The sequence below is a fragment of the Mastigoproctus giganteus genome, chromosome 9 (assembly GCF_048544385.1).
Source record: "Mastigoproctus giganteus isolate SK-2022 chromosome 9, ASM4854438v1, whole genome shotgun sequence".
Classification (NCBI taxonomy): Eukaryota; Metazoa; Arthropoda; class Arachnida; order Uropygi; family Thelyphonidae; genus Mastigoproctus; species Mastigoproctus giganteus.
Window position 1 is genome coordinate 197547639 of NC_143583.1, and position 18967 is coordinate 197566605.

At 37.1% G+C, this 18967-nt stretch overlaps 1 protein-coding gene across 1 annotated transcript in view; it reads right to left on the bottom strand.

Annotated features, from left to right (window-relative positions):
• The window catches only part of LOC150081007 (uncharacterized), a 193640-nt gene that overhangs the window by 32503 nt on the left and 142170 nt on the right, over positions 1-18967 (bottom strand). The window contains exon 10 of the mRNA XM_090380885.1: positions 13816-13923. Within this exon, the coding sequence (XP_090237011.1) occupies positions 13816-13923 (108 nt within the window). The remainder of the gene's footprint in view (positions 1-13815; positions 13924-18967) is intronic.

Here is an 18967-nt window from a genome sequence, read left to right on the forward strand (position 1 = left end):
GGTTGCCAGACAGGCACTTTACCCACCCGGCTAGCCCAGTCGGCCCTTCCCATTTCATCCATCCATTTGCTCCAAATGTTTGTCTAGTTCTACATTGAATTTATTTAAGCTGTCAACTTCTACAATGGCAGTTTGTTCCAACAATCAACCACCCACTGGCTAAAGGGTAATTTCCACAAATCTATTCTATAACTGTCTTTCCTCAATTTCAATTTATGTCCCCACAGGTGATTAATCTGGGTATAAGGAAGAATCCCTGAGCTGTGAGCTTGCTCAAACTATTCAAGGCTTTATACACCTCAATAAGATCACCTCTCAGGCACCTAGTCTCCAGACACTGTAATTTGCAAAACTTTTCTTCGTAAAACCAACCCTTTGTTCCATTTACTAATCTTGTACTTCTCTTACCATTTACTTCTCTGTACTCATTCCAGGAGCTCTACGTCCTTCCTCAAATGATGCCTCCAGACCAGTATACAGTACTCAAGGTGTGGCCTGACAATTGCCTTATACAAGGAAATAATCACCTCCTTATCCCTGCTAGAAAAATTCCTGTATATCATTGACAAGACAACATGAGCAAATCTTGCAGACCATCTGCACTGCTCTGACAATTTCATATCTGACTTCACATTTACCTCCAGGTCCATTTCATTCTCTACCACCCTCAGTGTAGTACCACACAGTTCATACATTACTCAGGGGTAACTACTACCCATATGCAGTACTTTACATTTGTCAAAGTAAAACTTCAGTTGCCACCTCTCAGCCCATCTGCTCTACTTTTCTAGATCCTGTTGCAGCAGTGTAATGTCATTAGTGTCATTAACAACCATGCCAACCTTCATATCACCCGCAACCAGAGTTTAAGCCTGATATACCTTCATTAATAAATACAGAAAACAACAATGGACCCAACACTGAACCCTGGGGGACTCCGCTAATAACATTAGTCCACGAAGAGTAATGTCCATTAACAAGTGCTTCTTTAACCAGTGCCTCCATTAATTTCCCCAGAACAGAAGTTAAACTAACAGGTCTGTAATTACTTGTGTCACCCTTTGATCCTCCTTTGTGAATTGGAGTCACATTTGCACACCTCAAGTCCATGAGTACCTCCCTTGAGTCCAAGGAAACTCTCATAATTATGGCTAAGGGTTTGCTTACTTCCTTTGCTGCATCCTCTAATATAACTGGATAGATCCCAGCCACCTTAGGTGCTTTTCTTATGTTTATTTTCAACAATTTCTGCTTCAATTTGCTCTCAGTTATTACAAAATCATTTAGCTCGCAGCCAGAATTTAAAACACCTCTAGCATTCCCCTCCCTGAATATCTCACGTGTAAATGTAGATGCAAAATACTCATTCCGTTTGCTATGAGCAGGCTAAGCAACAGTTGAATCATCGATATCAAGTAGACCAATTTGATTCATCCCCTTCTTTCTAGAATTTACATAAGTAAAGAACTCTTCGCTGTTTTTGCTTGCGTCCTTTGCCAAACATGTCTCATAATATGCCTTGGCCTGCCTAACATCCTTTGTGACTTGATTACAGACCAGCTTATATCTACCATAGCTTCTGTGTCACCTGTTAATTTATATGTATCTCATGTATTTTTCTTCTCTGCCACATGTCTCATTAGTTCATCTGAAATCGATTTCGGGCCTAAATCTTCAACAGTATTTCTTAGTTGTTATGAAAAGCCCAGTAACTTCCAAGACTGATTCTTTGAATGCTTCCCATTTAGAATTTGCTGTTGGTAACATTATAGTTGGTCACACTGTATAGAATTTAAAAACTGTCTCAGACCACCGTAGTCACCTTTACGAAAACCTTACCCCTGATGGTAATTACCTCTAGGAGTAAATTCAACTTTAGCACACTGTGATCACTACCACCTAGTGGTTCCTTTATCTGCAGATTCTTAATGCATGAAGAATCACTGCTGATAAACAGATCAAGAGTATTACTCCCTCTGGTTGCCTCCCAAACATGGTGGTGTTTAAAACAATCATCTAATAAATCCACAAAAGCCTTGCTACTGTGTGAGTGTCCAACCCACAAGTTCCAGTCAATATCTTGGAAATTAAAATTCCCTATTATAAGACAATCTGATTTACTGGCCCACTTTATTTCTCTGTACAGTTGTTCATTATACTCAGCAGAGTCATTAAGCTTATCATCATCATCAGCCATTTTCAATCCACTGCAGGATGAAGGCCTCTCCAGCAACTTTCCAGTTCCTTCTGTTTTGAGCACTGGCCATCCATTTACTACTCAAAAACTCATGAATTTCATCTATCCATCTCCGCCTTTGTCTTCCAGGTTTTCTTCTAGCTCCTCTTGGGTACCATTCTGTTATTTTCTTAGTCCATCTGTCATCATGTCTTCGAGCTATGTGTCCTGCCCAAGACCATTTTAGTTCTTTAGTTTTGATAAGAATGTCCTTTACTTGAGTTTGCTGCCTAATCCATGTATTTCTCTTCTTATCTAACAGTCTGATTCCCAATATAATTTGTTCCATTCTTCGCTGTGTAGTTCTTAGCTTCTCTTCCATTCTTTTGGTGAGTGCCCAAGTTTCACTTCCATAAGTCATGGTGGGGAGTATACATTGATTCATTATTTTACGTTTCAGACAAACTGGGATATTGCTCTTCAGTATGTGACTATATTTCCTGAATGCTATCCATCCAAAATTTATTCTTCTCTTGACTTCCAGCCATTTATCATTATTACAGCTAATAACTTGTCCCAGATAAGTATATGACTCCACCTTTTCAATTACTGCTCCTTCAATCATTATTTCCCTTTCCGTGGCATACTTGTTCATCATTACTTTTGTTTTAGCCATATTCATCTTTAGTCCAAAATCCTTACTAACTGTGCATAACTGATTAAGATTTTCCTCTAATTCTTTGGGATCGTGGCTTGGGACCACATCTGCAAATTGGGACCACATCTGCAAATGTCATCTGCAAATTAAGCTTATAATACACTCTTATTCTCAACTTTGTTTTCCCAGTGGTTATTTCACACCACACTGACTTAACATTGCACTGTCCACCTATGTCAACTGAATGCAGTTCTTAGATTTTGTGTTTCTTAACTAACAGCATCACCCCTCCACCCATCCTATCCTGTCTATCCTTTCTGTACACATAGCACCCCCCCAAATTCCAATTCTGAATTCCTTCTCTCTGTGTAACACTACGTCTCTAATATCCCAACAATATCCGCCTTTGATGTCCTGACCAGCACCTAATATTCATCAAATTTATTTACTAAACTCCTAGCATTGGCATACAAGCAAGTATACATGCACCTGTTCTTACTCTTAGTTATCCTAACACAGCCCATGTATTTACTTGTTCCATGATGGTGCCCAGCAGTGATGGAAATCCCATTCCTGTAGAAACAGTCTCTCCTATTAGCAAGCAGAGGCCACTCTGAAAACAATTCTACCCCATGAGCCTTGCACAATCTCTCCAGGGCCAAATTGATTGCCAAGGCTCTCATCATATACTCCTTCCTATTGTGTCTATGAAGAATTGCAGTCACTTTCAAACTTAACCCTAACTCATCACTTATTGCAACATTGACCTGTACTTGTACTACTTAACCCATAAGATTAATACAATCCTTCAGAATGAGATACAAGATATTGCACTACTTCGAATAAGCAATATTTTTCTAGTATAAAAGACTACTGTTATTTAATCTCAGTGGGCACCACCACCCAGATGGCACCATTTCAATGCTTGTTATCCTATCATCAGTTGGAGGGCAGGTAGCATGGTAATGCAAACATGTGTCGAGCCAGTTTGGTGTGAGTGCAGTGTCGAGCCAGTTTGGTGTGACATAAGCATTGGGAGATCAAAATTGAGAGTAGGAGTGTGCTATAGGCCTAATGACTCTGATGAGTATAATAAGGAACTGTACAGGGAAATAGAGTGGGCCAGTAAATCAGAGAGTCTTATAATGGGAGATTTTAATTTCCCAGATATCGACTGGAATATGGGGGCTGGTCACTCACACACTAGCAAGGCTTTTGTGGATTAATTGGATGATTGTTTTCTACATCAGCATGTTCGGGAGGCAACTAGAGGGAGTAATACTCTTGATTTCATTATCAGTAGTGATAATCCCATCCAATTATCGTCCCATTGCAATTACTTCTACTCTTTCTAAAGTGATGGAGAAAGCAATTAACAGCCAACTCTTAAACTACCTAGAAACCTTCAGTCTGATCAACGATCACCAGTATGGATTCCGTCAGTGTTGATCCTCTGGTGATATTCTGGCTTATGTTACCCATTTATAGACTAATTCAATGGAAAGGTTCGGTGAACCACAAGTAGTTGCTGTTGATATCTCAAAGGCTTTCGATTATGTTTGGCATAAAAGTCTTCTAAACAAGCTTCCATGTTATGGTTTGCCAACTGTTTTTAGTAATTGGTTATCCAGTTTTCTCTCTGATCGCTCACTGAGGGTGATGGTAGATGGCTCTCCGTCTTCTAACTTCTCCACTAATGCCGGTGTCCCTCAAGGTTCAGTTCTTTCTCCCACTCTTTTTCTCTTGTATATTAATGACCTTCTTCCATTGACTGGAAATCCTATCCATAGTTTTGCCGATGATAGCACATTACATTCCACTTTCCACTTTGAGAAACCTTGTCCTGCTCAATCAGCTTCAACTTCTCGAAAATCTGCTACCAATTCCTTAAATGCCAATCTTCAGGTAATTCTCCAGTGGGGCAAAGACAACTTAGTTGATTTCAACCCTTCTAAAACTCAGTAGTAGTAGTGGCATGTGATGCAAGAAAGCAAGTGTATGAGCTTATGCAGCATCAGCCAAAAAAAAAAAAAATCACACCATTCCCTCCAAATGCCTGTCCAGTTCCTCCTTAAATTTATTTAACCCGTCAACTTCCACAACAACAGATGGAAGTTTGTTCCAGTAATTAACCACCCGCTGTCTTTTCTTAATTTGAATTTATGCCCCCTTAGGTTCGTAATCTGAACAAGTGGAAGGATCCCATCAGAATTCAGCGTGCTCAACCCATTCAAGGCCTTATATACCTCAATCAGATCACTGTGCAGGTGCCTAGTCTCCAGCCACTGCAATTTGCAGAACTTAAGCCTCTCTTGGTAAGAGGATCTGTTCATTCCCCTCACCAATCCTGTTGCCCTTCTCTGTACACACTCAAGTAAATCTACATCCTTCCTTAAATGAGGCCTCCAGACCTGTACGCAGTACTCAAGGCGTGGCCTGACCATTGCCTTATACAGAGGGACAATCACCTCCTTCTCCCTTCTCCCAGTCTTGTCTTATATCTCGCAAAAAGGATTCTTCTGCTCCTATGCTTATCTTTAGTGACACTCCGATTTCTAGGTAAAATGATATATCTCTTTTGGGGATTACCCTGACTTCTAATCTCTCTTGGCACAAGCATATTACAAATAATGCTTCCTCTGCATCTAAAAAACTTGGTTTTCTCTTTTTCCCTTGGCGTTACTTTTCTTCCAAACAACTACTCACTCTGTATAAATCACAAATCCGCCCAGCCATGGAATATTGTTCCCACATCTGGGGGTGGTACCCCCAAAACCTCTCTCAGGCTTCTTAATTCCATTCAGAAGAGTGCAGTTAGGTTTATTAATGATTCATCTCTAACAAAGTCTCTCCACTCACTGTCTCATAGATGTACTGTTTCTGCTGCATGCCTCTTCTACAGATACTTCCATGGCCACTGTTCTTCTGAATTGGCTTCTATAATTCCCACTCTCTCTTTCAAAACAGTCCGAACATGTGCAGCCACCAGCCAACATTCATTTACTGTCCAACTTCAAACTCACAGAACCAACTTTTCATCTTCCTCCTTTATTCATTCAACTGCCGTTTTCTGGAGCAACCTTCCTTCATACATATTTCCTGAAAATTACAGTCTACAGAAGTTCAAGTCCAATGTCAACAAATATCTTCTTTCGTCTTCTCAATCTCCAACCCAAGCATGGTACTAAGTACTATAGGTTCTATTATCTCTCGTGTTTGGGATTTACATAAAAAAAAAAAACTATATATATAGTGAAACACATTTTTGAAACACAGGGTGTTTCAAAAATGATGGTCAATAATTTAAATGTAAAAAGTACAAACTAAAATAAGCAAAAAAGTCCCAGTGAACATAGGGCCGCAAATGAACCTTTTTTTGAGATAATGCACATTTTCTGTTAAGGTCTGCCACTGACTATGGGAGCACTTGTTTAGCAAAAAGCTGTGAATCCTCTGCTAAGGGTGGTTTTATCAAACATAAGATAATACATTTTTAATTTTTAGTTTCAACACCACGGGATTTTACAGATGTTATGTTACAGGATGTTCTTTCTAACACCTTTCCTCAACATCAGGTGTTATGCTTCTGGGCCTACCTGCTCTTACTCCATGTGCGAAGTGCCCACGTTCTCTAAGGTGTTGATGTACCCTGATGAATGTGCACCTGTTTGGGAGGGAAATGCTTCTTGGTACAAACGTGCAGCCTCGAGTACACTGCCATTGGCTTTACCATACATGAAGTTCATGTCTGCATACTCTTTATTGCTGTAACCTCTTTCCATGTTGACTATCCTTTGACAAGTATAAGTATGCCTGTTACGTCTCAGAGCATTGAAAGAGGGGAAACGGAGAGAATGAGCATAACCTAACCTAAATAAACAAGTCAGTGATGGATCCCAACTCTGTACAGTTCACTATTTTCTTCACTATTTTTCTAACGATGCATAAATTCTTTATATATATATATATATATATTTCCTGACATAACCTAAGGTTATGTCAGGAAATATAAGGAAACATTTTCTATTATTTCCTAACCTACCATTTAAGGTCAGGTTATGAAATATAACGAAAAATAAAAAAAACCTTTTCCTTTTTTTGTAACCAAACCTAAATCAATAATATAGTAAAAACACTTGTGAACTCCAAAAATCTGCTTTTAAAAATGAGGAAAAAAACATAATGAAGAACATAAAAATGAACGGAATGGAACTTTTTCAGAAAAAAAAAAACTCAAAAAAAAAAAAAAAAAAAAAACAATTTCATGAATACAAATCATATAGTTGGACCACAACAGCTATTTACAATTTGATTAATAATATTCTGAAAAGTACTTCATGACTTTTCCCATAAATTTGATGCCACATATATTCATTCACATGACCTGTGAATGATCTTACAGCTGTCATTTAGTCTTTTAGTCACACTTTTAAGTCTCTTCCATTGAGCTTCAATGTTATTCATATGTGTTCCTGTATGTGGATCTACAAAATGTTCCTTGTGTTTCACCGTTAAATGTTTGTAATTCTTTTTTTTTTTTTTTTTTCTAATACTGTAATATGCCTATATCCACACCATTCATCTGTTATGAAGGTAGTATTTTTCTTCACTATTTTTCTAACAATGCGTAAAAGAGTTTTTGCTTTCCGATTTTTTATGAATTTCATGAAGATGAATTTTGATTCTCTTACAAATACTCCAAACACCCATTTCTTCTTAGCAGTTAAATTTCATCCTCTGTGATGTTCTGGTTTTACTAATACAATTTCGTCTGCTTCTACAGTGTTCCCCCATCCACCCAACTTAATGGGGTTTTTTAACAACTGTAATTCGCAAAATCTCTTAGTTTCTTATAAAACTTAATTGCTGTTACTTTCAAAATCTCCAGATGGAATGCTGTCATAGTTACTGGCGTGCACATTGACCAAAAGTATATAATATACATTATCTTTTTTAATGGAAGTTTTATATTTTCCATAAAACTATGTTTTAATAAAGAAACTCGTGCAGAACATTTTTTTAGAATACCAGAACTTTCCACATGACTCTGTTCGTGATTCAATTAAAATAAATAAATTATCTGTTTATACTCCAGGACGACCAAGTGATCAGAGGAGTTCACAAAATAGACAGAATACAAGAAACAGCACCGTATTCAGCAGTCACGGGCTTGAACCCCGGTCACTCAAGGCACGTGTACTTATGCACCCGCACGCCTGACCACTAGGCTATGGCTTAGTTTATAATAATCATTGCACTTCAAACAGTACAACAATTTTTGGTCTTATTAATTTAGTTTCATCAAAAAATCAGCAAAGTTTTATTATCCTTATAAATTTCTTCCATCTTTAAAAGATTCATCGCTACTGTTACCTGTTTACCGTTCATTACAAAACTAATTATGTACCATTCTTTACTCATAAATACACATCATAATGCCAACGAATGACTACACAGTAGCTTGTCATCTGTCATGCCCACTACCAATCATTTCATCGTTTGCCACACCTACCTGTCAATCAATATATCATTCTCAACTTCTGCTCCAGACAGATAACATCTATTGTCTGTTTACCGAGTGAGCAGCACTTGAGTGCGGTATCGGGAAACTAATTTTCCGGGTAAGTTAGCTGACATTTCCCGTGGTTCTCGTATTGGCTTTCTTTACCTTAGCCTACCAATATTATCTAGTTAATTTATGCCCATATGAAATTATGCCTTGTGCATTTAGTCTTTAAATACAGAATGATGTTTCAAGAGTTAAGAGCATCTATAATCTTTTTAATCATTTCAGGTAAGACTTTGATGTTCTGATAAGTGATGAGATTAAGGTCAAGGAGTAGGATGGCCCTAGATATCATAAATGGTTCCCTTGTCAACTCTTTCCATTCGCCTCGATATTCAAGACTCATGAAATGTTGGACATAACTAATCGAGGCAGATGGCTTAATTATTGAAGCATGTATGAATATCAAGACTACATGTAACATGTAGAGCACATGACTGGAAGTAAAAATGCAGATATTTGGATTTCTGGTGTCTACAAACTTTCTCTGATCCCCACTTTGCAGCATAGCTTTTGATTTTGGCACAGTGTTGTTTTGCCATTAGTCCCTCATCCCACACAACAATTAAGTTTTTTTTTTTTTTTTTTTTAGGACTTGCCACTGAAATCCTTAGAAATTAGGTGGTGGAGTACCTGTCAGAGTACTTAAATAATCTACTGGGTGCCTGACCTGCCTCCTCATGGCAAAGTGTGGGCAACTGTGAGTCCCAGTAGGGGCCCAACAGTTAAATGGTGAGAGAAACAACAGAACATAACGCTATACAACAGACCATTGAACTACTTCGTTCAGTTACTTCGCATTTGTTGAGCAGTGTGGTTGTTTCATTTAGATAAGTTGTGACGATGCCGAAAGTTACATCAACTAAATGTGTTCAAAGATTTTGACAAAATCACAAATCTAACAAAAAGCAAGCACGAAAGTTGATGGTGCAACGCAACAGAGGAGTCGTAAGTGTAAACATGAGCAAGATCGATTAGAGGCAGACATCTGGCCAACAACATCGAAAAGAACAGTGCAATCAGTGAATAAACATCGTCAAAAGTGTTAGCTATACATTAGCTTCAAAAGAATTTGAATGAACATTGTTGTTGTTATTTGGTTTTTAGGAGCATTAGCAACTAAGGCCATATTGCTCCGGGCATATGCGGTGGTCATTCCCTGACCTTTCCACATCCTCCTTATTTAGTGGTCATGGGCTCGAACGTGGTGTAATCAAGAAGCGTGTGCTACACACTGCTGCTCCACATCACAGTGTGCTGAAGTGGGATTTACTCAAAATGGTAACTACCATCAAGGGTAAAGGGAAGGGTTTTTGCTTTCATAAAGGTGACTATGGTGGTCTGAGACAGTATTTAAATTCTATACGGTGGAACCAACTGATGATGTGACCAACAGCAAATTCAAAATAGGAAGCATTCAAAGAATTAATCTTGGAAGTCACTAGGCTTTTCATACCACCTAAGAAATATTGTTCAAGATTTAGGCCTAAATGGATGTCAGATGAACAAATTAGACATGTGACAGAGAAGAAAAATGCAAGGGATACATATAAATTAACATGTGACACAGAAGCCTATGACAGATATAAGCTGGTCTGTAACCAAGCCACAAAGGAGGTAAGGCAGGCAAAGGCAGGTTACAAGAAATCTTTGGCAAAGGAGGCAAAGAAAAACAGCAAAGAGTTCTTTACTTATGTAAACTGTAGAAGGAAGGAGATGAAACATATTGATAGTTCAACTGTTGATGATCCTACTCAGGTAGCTAACAAACTGAATGAATATTTGCATCAACATTCACACGTGAGGAGTTATTCAGGGAGGGGAATGCCAGAGGTGTATTCAACTCTGGCAGTAAGTCAGATAATCTTGTAATAACTGAGAGTAAAGTGGAGGAGAAATTGTTGAAGATAAACACAAGAAAGGCACCTCGGGTGGATGGAATCTATCGAGTTATATTAAAGGAGGTGGCAAAGGAAGTAAGAAAACCCTTAGCCATAATTATGAGAGCTTCCCTGGACTCAGGGGAGGTACCCATGGCCAGATGTGCAAATGTGACCCCAATCCACAAGGGAGGATCAAATCAAAGGGAGACACAGATAATTATAGACCTGTTAGTTTAACTTCTGTTCCAGTGAAATTAATGGAGGCACTAGTTAAAGAAGCATTGCAGGATCATCTAGACAAGACTTCAGTTATAGTTCAGACACAGCATGGGTTTGTTCAGGGGAAGTCTTGTCTGACTAATTTGATTGGATACTATGATGTAGTCACAAAGGAACTGGATGCAAAGAATAACTTTGATATCATATATTTGGATCTTAGAAAAGCCTTTGATACTGTTGCACATGGAAGACTGCTGCACAAATTGGAGCATTGTGGCATTGGAGGCAAATTGCTGCTATGGATAAAGGGATGGATGGTTGATTGGGAGAAGACAGAGAGTGGTAATCAATGGACACTGCTCTTTGTGGACTAATGTTATTACTGGAGTCCCTCAGGGTTCAGTGTTGGGTCCATTGTTGTTTTCTGTATTTATAAATGATATTGATGATGGTATATCAGGCTTAATGTTCAAGTTTGCAGACAATATGAAGGTTGGCAGAGTTGTTAATGACACTAATGACAGAACACTGCTGCAACAGAATCTATAAAAGTTGAGCAGATGGGCTGAGAGTTGGCAAATGAAGTTTAACATTGACAAATGTAAAGTATCACATATGGTAAGCAATAATCCCAGAGTAACGTATCAACTTTGTGGTACCACACTGACAGTGGTAGAGAATGAAAAGGACCTCAGGGTAATTGTGCAGGCATATATGAAGTTTTCTGAGCAGTGCAGACGGTCTGCAAGAGTAGCTCATGGTGTCTTGTCAATGATATACAGGAATTTTTCTAGCAGGGATAAGGAGGTGATTATCCTCTTGTATAAGGCAATGGTCAGGCCACACCTTGAGTACTGTATACAGATCTGGAAGCCTCATTTTAAGAAGGATGTAGAAATGGTGGAACAAGTATAGAGAAGGGCAACAAGATTAGTGAATGGAACAAAGGGTTGCTATTACGGAGAAAATCTTAAGTTTTTCAAATTACAGTGTCTGGAGACTAGGCACCGGTGAGGTGATCTGATAGAGGTGAATAAAGCCTTGAATGGTTTGAGCATGCTCAATGCTGATGGGATTCTTCTTCTTGCTCAGCATAATCACCTGAGAGGGCATAAATTCAAATTGAGGAAAGATGGTTATATGATAGATGTGCGGAAGTTTGCCTTCAGCTAGCGGGTAGTTGGTTGGTGGAACAGACTTCCATCCTTTGCTGTGGAAGTTGACAGCCTAAATAAATTTAAGGCTGAGCTAGACGGGTAATTGGAACGAACAGAGGGGTGAAATGGGAGTGTTTTTTTTTTTTTGTGTTTTTTTTCCCCTCTTTGGCTGATGCTGCATAAGCTTGCTTTCTTGCATCATATGCCTCTACAATGCTAATGCTGAAAAACTAGGAGTTGATCTCTAAGACCAATGCTATAAAGGTCTTTTAAAATATGCATTTTGTTCCGTATCAAAAAACAGACATCGAGTGTTCTCATTTTAGGAAAGCACCTCAGATGGATGTTTTCAATCTAATTATATGGTCTAAAGTGGACCCATTCCTCCAGAAGCTGCACTGTTATAAAGTCTTGGTGATCAATCATTTAGTGAAAAGATGGATAAATGTTTGCAAAATAAAGGAGTGATTTGAAAGTTCTAACACTCCAGCATGATTGGCAGAAAACGGAGCAACATATTGAGCCTTCATTTTAAGGTTACGTGGAGGAACCTGATAGGAAACATTATAATTAAGGTTATGTTTCTGAAGAGAGGTCTAGGAAATGACTTAAATTTAAACAAGGATTCTAGTTAACAAATTGATTTTGCTACTATCCTGTTTTCTGCATTTTTAAATAGTGTACAAGGTGATGAAACAACACTGTTCAATATAAGGAATGCAAATGAAGGGGTTTTTTCCTGTAATTTATCAGATTGATTGGTGAACAGTCAAAATTAATTGTAGTCTAGCTCGCTACTTGGTGGAAAAAAATTAATTTCTCAGGATTATTGTTATTGTTATTTGGTTTTTTTTAGGAGCATTAGCAACTAAGGCCATATTGCTCCGGTATATGCAGTGGTCATTCCCTAACCTTTCCGCATCCTCCGTATTTGGTGGTGACGGGCTCGAACCCCAGTCTAATCAAGAAGCGTGTGCTACACACTGCTGCTCCTTCCCACCTGCCTACGGAGGTGCCCATTTCTCAGGATACATACACTTATAAATCTATCTGAAAATGTTTATTTTATCATCTAAATCTAGTTGTATAACAGTTTAAATACTTATATTCAAAAATATTGGAAACCACTGAATGTCTGTGAGCAAATGAATGCTCACTATTATAGTGAAGATAACATACCTGTATATTTATGATATATTTTAAAAATAAGTAACCCCAAAAGTCTGCCTTATCTCCAGATGTTCAATAATACAGTTAAGTCAGGGGACCCACACTTTCTCCCTCATTGAGCTATGACTAACCTTATATTGTTTTTGGAATGCATACTGAACTAAAAATATACATGGTCTTTAAAAAGAGGCAAGCAGTTTAAATCCATTTCTTAACATGAAGCGCAATATGCTAATTATTAAAATACTTTTAAGCAAAAAGGAAAGGTCTGTGGAGTAGGTTTTTTTAACCTTGTTGCCACAATAATTCACCCCCTTCTGCAAGTGATTGTAATCCATCTTGAAAGAGATGTTATGAAACCAATGAATTATAATTATGAAGTTGATAACAGTTCTGCATGTTGTGATGCTGTTGGCTTGTATCTCACATTTTTTAAAATTTTACTCTTTTCATTTTACTTGTATTTTAATTTTACTTTTTAATTAAGTTTTACTTATTTAGTAAATAATGAGTTAATGATTTTAATTGTTTTAAAAGGCCAAGTGGTCAACAAAAGGGTGTGTAAATAGATGTGCTTTGATTTACCATGGTTCAAGAACACATGACTGCTGAATACAGTGCTGTTTCTTGTATTCTACATATCCTGTGAACATCTGACTTGGTCATAGGAATTCATAAGATATATGTGGTTGTTTATGCGTTCTATTTATACTCTAGGATGACCACATCGTGGAGCATAAACAGAAAAATTATTTTATCATCGAGTATTGTATTTTGATAAAAAAAAAAATTAATTTCATATATAAAGTACATTTGTATTATCATTATGGAATCTATAGTTTTGGGTGTAGTGCTAAAAATATTCTTTACTTTTAATTTACTTTTTTCAGTCAAAAATTTATTATTGTTATCAAAGTACAGTGATAAGTGACTCATCTTTGGTTAAATGATTGGACTGAAATAAGGTAATGCACAGTTGCACTCACCTTCAGATAGTACCGTGTGATTACCACTCGAGCAGTTTCTGTTGGGGATATGCTGTACTCGTTCAGAGTTGTCTCAAATACCATCACCTCTAATCCTCTAGAAGTGGTCTATAGAAATAAAATAAAACTTTACTAAGCACCGCTAAGGAAGCATTTTACTAAACAAGCACAAATCTTTATTTGAAGTGACAATGCTTTCATTTATTATATATTTATTATTCATTTGTTATTTCATTTATTTATGACACAAAAGAAATCGCATATGAGAAAGTTTTAACAAGCATTTAAAAACAAGCTTTTTAAATGCAGTAGCATATATGTATAAAGCACCAAGTGTGTTCACTACATCTGTATGTTCATCTGTGTGCATGTAATAAATCAACTCCCAATGAATTATTTTCATAAAACTTTATATTTGGCTCTTTCAGAAAGATTTGTAGTCACCTGAAATTTCATTAAAATTGGACTAACAGAAATCTGGCAATTATTATTATTTTTTCTTTATATATATATATATATATATATATATTACTTTTTGCTTGTGTTTTCTTTTTTTATTAGTTTACTAAGTACTTAAATCATGAATTACTACTATTTATTTATCATCTGAATTGAATCATAGCAAAATGTTAAATATGTGTTATAATTCAATTATTATTAAAATAAAGGAATCTTCCTTAAGAAAAAGTAAGTTAACTGCATTATGAAAGCATTGACAGTGTATTATGATTGTTTAATTTATTAAAAAAGAGCCTGAAATATGTGTTGCATTTTGTGCCCTATTGTATTACAGAATGTGAAGTGAATATTAGGCTAAGATTTTTGTGCACTGAAGTGAAAACAGTTACTTTTAGATATATTATTAGTTAATCAATTATTAATTAATACCCAGGGGCTCACATCTGGTGAGTATGGGCTTGGTACATCCAGGAACCTGAAACAGATATCATCATTTTTGCTTTCTTGGTGATTCACTTCTACTTCTGGCTCTTGTATTCTCTCTCTCTCTCTCTCTCTCTCTCTCTCTCTCTCTCTCTCTCTCTCTCTCCTCCTCTCCCCCCCCCCTCTCTCTCAGGATAACTCAGAAATTTTTTTTCACTGGTGCAGAAAAAGCCTCAGGCTTCCTTGCACCATATGGATAATAATAATAATGCAATACCATATGAATAATAATAATAATAATAATAAAATACAATACAATACAATTTATTTTATCAAGAGAATTTGTTTACAATAAATGAACTTCTTAAGAAAAGTAAATTTCTTGACAACAAGTTGTAATTCTTCATTTACAACAGTTTTTGCATACAAATTTGTTATCTAACAGAAACGATAATGAAATCACAACACATAGTACATTCTGCACTGTAAACAGAGATAGCAATTTATCTGCGTAGTAATTCCAATCTACTGTATCATTGAGTATTTGCCTTTGGATATCTGTTTTCTTGCATCCATTTTACATGTCCATACCATGTTAGACGCTTTTCTTTGATGGCATCAATAATAGTCTTTTTCACTTCCATTTTTTCTCTTATGTCTTCATTCCATTTTCTGTCTCTTCTAGAAGTTCCTGCTGAGCGTCTCCAAAAATCCATTTCTGTGGAGAGCTATTTGTTTTCCGCTCGCCTATTCAATGTCCAGGTTTCCGCTCCATACAATAGAAGACTTTGTACAATCATTTGAAATATAAGTTTCTTTGTTTTATTTAGGATATTTCTGCTCCACAGAACAGAGTTTAACATGCCGATAGCCTTTCTGCCGTCTGTAATTCTCTTATTGATCTCTGCTTGGGATGATCCATCACTTTAAGATTGATCCTAAATATTTGAACTTATCAACTTATTTGATTTTAAAACCTGCAATATTTAGAACGTGTCCTGGCCCTGAAGACAACATTTCAGTCTTGCTAAAATTGATTTTTAGACCCCATTGTTTATATTCCCCAAACAATTGACGACATGCATACTTTGCATCTTCTAAGTCTTGTGCTATCACCACCTGATCATCTGCAAAAAGTAAATTGTGAATATAGGTGTTCTTATTAATCGGCAATCCCATTTTATTACATTTTTTTGATCAGGATCTTAGGCAGATGTCGATATAAATTTTGAAAAGTGTTGATGACATGCAACAACCTTGTAATAAGCCTTTTGAAGTGTGGAATTCAGGTGACAAAGCTGATCCCACTTTAATTCTGCATCTATTATTCCTGTAAATTGCCTTAATAATGTTAATCAGTTGTCCATCAATATTTGCCTCTTTCAGTGCTTCCCATAAAAGTTTTCTTGGAACACTGTCATATGCCTTTTCAAGGTCAATGAAAATCAAAAAGATTTTTTTTCCTTTTGATTGGCATTTTTCAAGGATCTGTCGTACTGTTGAGATATGATCTATACATGACCTCCCAGCTGAAAAACCACTTTGTTCTTCTGATACCTCGATTCGGGCTTCTAAATGGTTCCTGATCCATTTTCCAAGGATCTTTAACAGCGGGTTCAGGATGCATATTCCTCTGTAATTTGAACAGCTTTTCCGATCGCCCTTCTTATAAATTGATGTAATATATCCTGTTATCATTTCTTTCGGTATTTCTTCTCCTCTCAGTATACTATTCAACAGTTTTTGTATCAGAACAGCCACTCCTCTTCCTCCATATTTCAGAAGTTCCATGTAACCTCCTCCAGGTCCAGGTGATTTGCCATTCCTTCCTTCCTTTAGCAGGAGTTCCACTTCCCTAACAGACACTTTTAAGCCCAAGTCTTCTACACCAAAATCCTCCATTGTCTTGAACTCTTCCCAGTCTTCTTTTAAAAGTCCTTCATAGGTGTTAACGGTCTGGAGCAAAGTCGAGAACGATATACTGATTGACAGGTAGGCGTGGCAAACAACGTGCTGATTGGTGCGCGAACACAACACACGATAACATCGGTTTAGTATCACTGTAGCAGCACTAATGGTAACTTGTCCTAATCGTACATGCCCTAACATTTACTGTAACGGTGAAAAAAGATCAGGTTACCTCGACTTGAATCCCATGGGAGCTTGAACCCCTCCCGAAGTGGAGGGGGTAACCTAACCTTTTTTCTTTAGAATCAGTCATATTTAGAAATACATTCATAAAAAAATAAATTTTTTTATGACCGTATTTTTATTTTCTTGTTCAATAATATGCCCTAATGGTGAAAATAGGTCAGGTTACCTCCACTTGAATCCCATGGGAGCTTGAACCTCTCCCGAAATGGAGGGGGTAACCTAACCTTTTTTCTTTAGAATCATGAGTGGACTAGCACATAAATTGTTTATTAATAAATCATTTCATTGTTTGCCACGCCTACCTGTCAATCAGTATATCGTTCTCGACTTTGCTCCAGTCCGATAACACCTACCGTCTGTTTACCGAGTGAGCAGCGCTAGAGTGCCGTATCAGCAAACTAATTTACCGCGTAAGTTATCCGACGTTTGTCGTCGTTCTCGTGCAGGCTTTCTTTACCCAAGCCCAAGTTTCTTTTCCTCTACAGCAGCTCTTACTTTCTCTGTAATCCAGGTCTTTTTTGGTCCTTGGCTCTTCTTTTTGCCTATGATTTCATGAGCTATTTTTTTAACAGTATTTTTTAAATATTCATAGCTTTCTTCAGTATTACCTTTTATCTCTATGTTAATTGCAGCATCCAGTCTTTGAGTGAAGTTGTTTCTAATGCTGTCGTCCTGAAGTAGGTCAATGTTAAATTGAAGGAGAAATGCTTATAGCATTTCTCCTTCCCTGCATTGTTTGTTGTCCACACATATTTTCTTAATCCAGTTCCACCTCAGTGTTGTTTTAACAAGAAAATGGTCAGATCCACATTCAGCTCCTCTATAAACTCTGACATCTTTCAATACATATGTTCCCGAATGTTTTGAAATAATATAATCTATAACTGATCTAATTTGTCTTGTCTCCTGTGACCAAGTATATTTATGGATATCCTTGTGTTGGAAAAATGTGTTGTTTATTCACAAGTTGAACTGTTCACAAAGATTGCATAGTCTATCTCCGTTGTCATTCCTCTCTTTCTCTCCAAATCTTCCAATAACTTTGCTACTTTGTTCAGTTCCTACTCTTGCATTGAAATCTCCCATTAGAAATATCTCTTTGTTCTTAGGAATTTTTTCTATTAGTTCTCTCAGATCCTCCCAAAATTCATCCTTCAAGGTATTGGTGGTGTCATTAGTCGGGGCATATATTCCCAAAATACATATTTCTCTCCCGTATATTTTCAGTTCCAATGAGATCATTCTTTCATTAATAAATTGCCAGTTTTTGATGTTGTGTCTCAATTTCTTTTTAACAGCAATAGAAACTCCTGCTCTTGGTCTTTCACTCTTATCAACTCCACTCCAAAAATGGTAGTATTATCCCATTATTTCCTCTTCACATCCCTTTTTCTTTGTCTCTGATAACACGACGATGTCTAACTTGAATTTTTGCAGTTCATCCGAAAGAAAGTTTCTTTTAGTTGACAGGCCTTGAATATTCCGGCATCCCAAAATCATAGTCCTTTTCCATTTGCCGAGTTGTTTCCAAAAGTGCAGTCCATTTTCATTTTCACTTGTAGGTCGTTTAGTATTTGTGTATTTTTTACACTGAATGAGGAGCTAGCCCGTTGCAGTAACCCCCAACCTGGAGGGCCGTGGTGTCTCTTTTAGTCTGGCCCCTAGCCTTTGACCTGTCCAGCTTGGGAGGCCCTACCAGTAGCTAAGCTACTGCTGACTTAGCTCTCTGGGCCATCGGGACACACAAGCCCCCCCACCGCGACAAGGTGGAGAATACCATCGGGGGAGTCTTTATTACTTTTTGCTTCTATTAATCATTGTAAAAGAGAAAATTCAATTAATTTAACAAATACAAAATCTAATTTATCTGAAATGTACATAAACTAACTTGCTCTATTAACTCTCACACACACATATATGCGGGCACGATAAAAAAAGGATGAAACGAATGCATAAATCTAATAATATAAATGAACTATTCTAAATCAAAACAGGTGTTTTAAATCAAAATCTTTCACATGCACATGCTGTGTGTTGTTAAAACAGAAAGAATACTTAATTAATCTGAAGAATCAGAAACAACAATACTGAAAATATATCAGTGCTGTTTGCAATG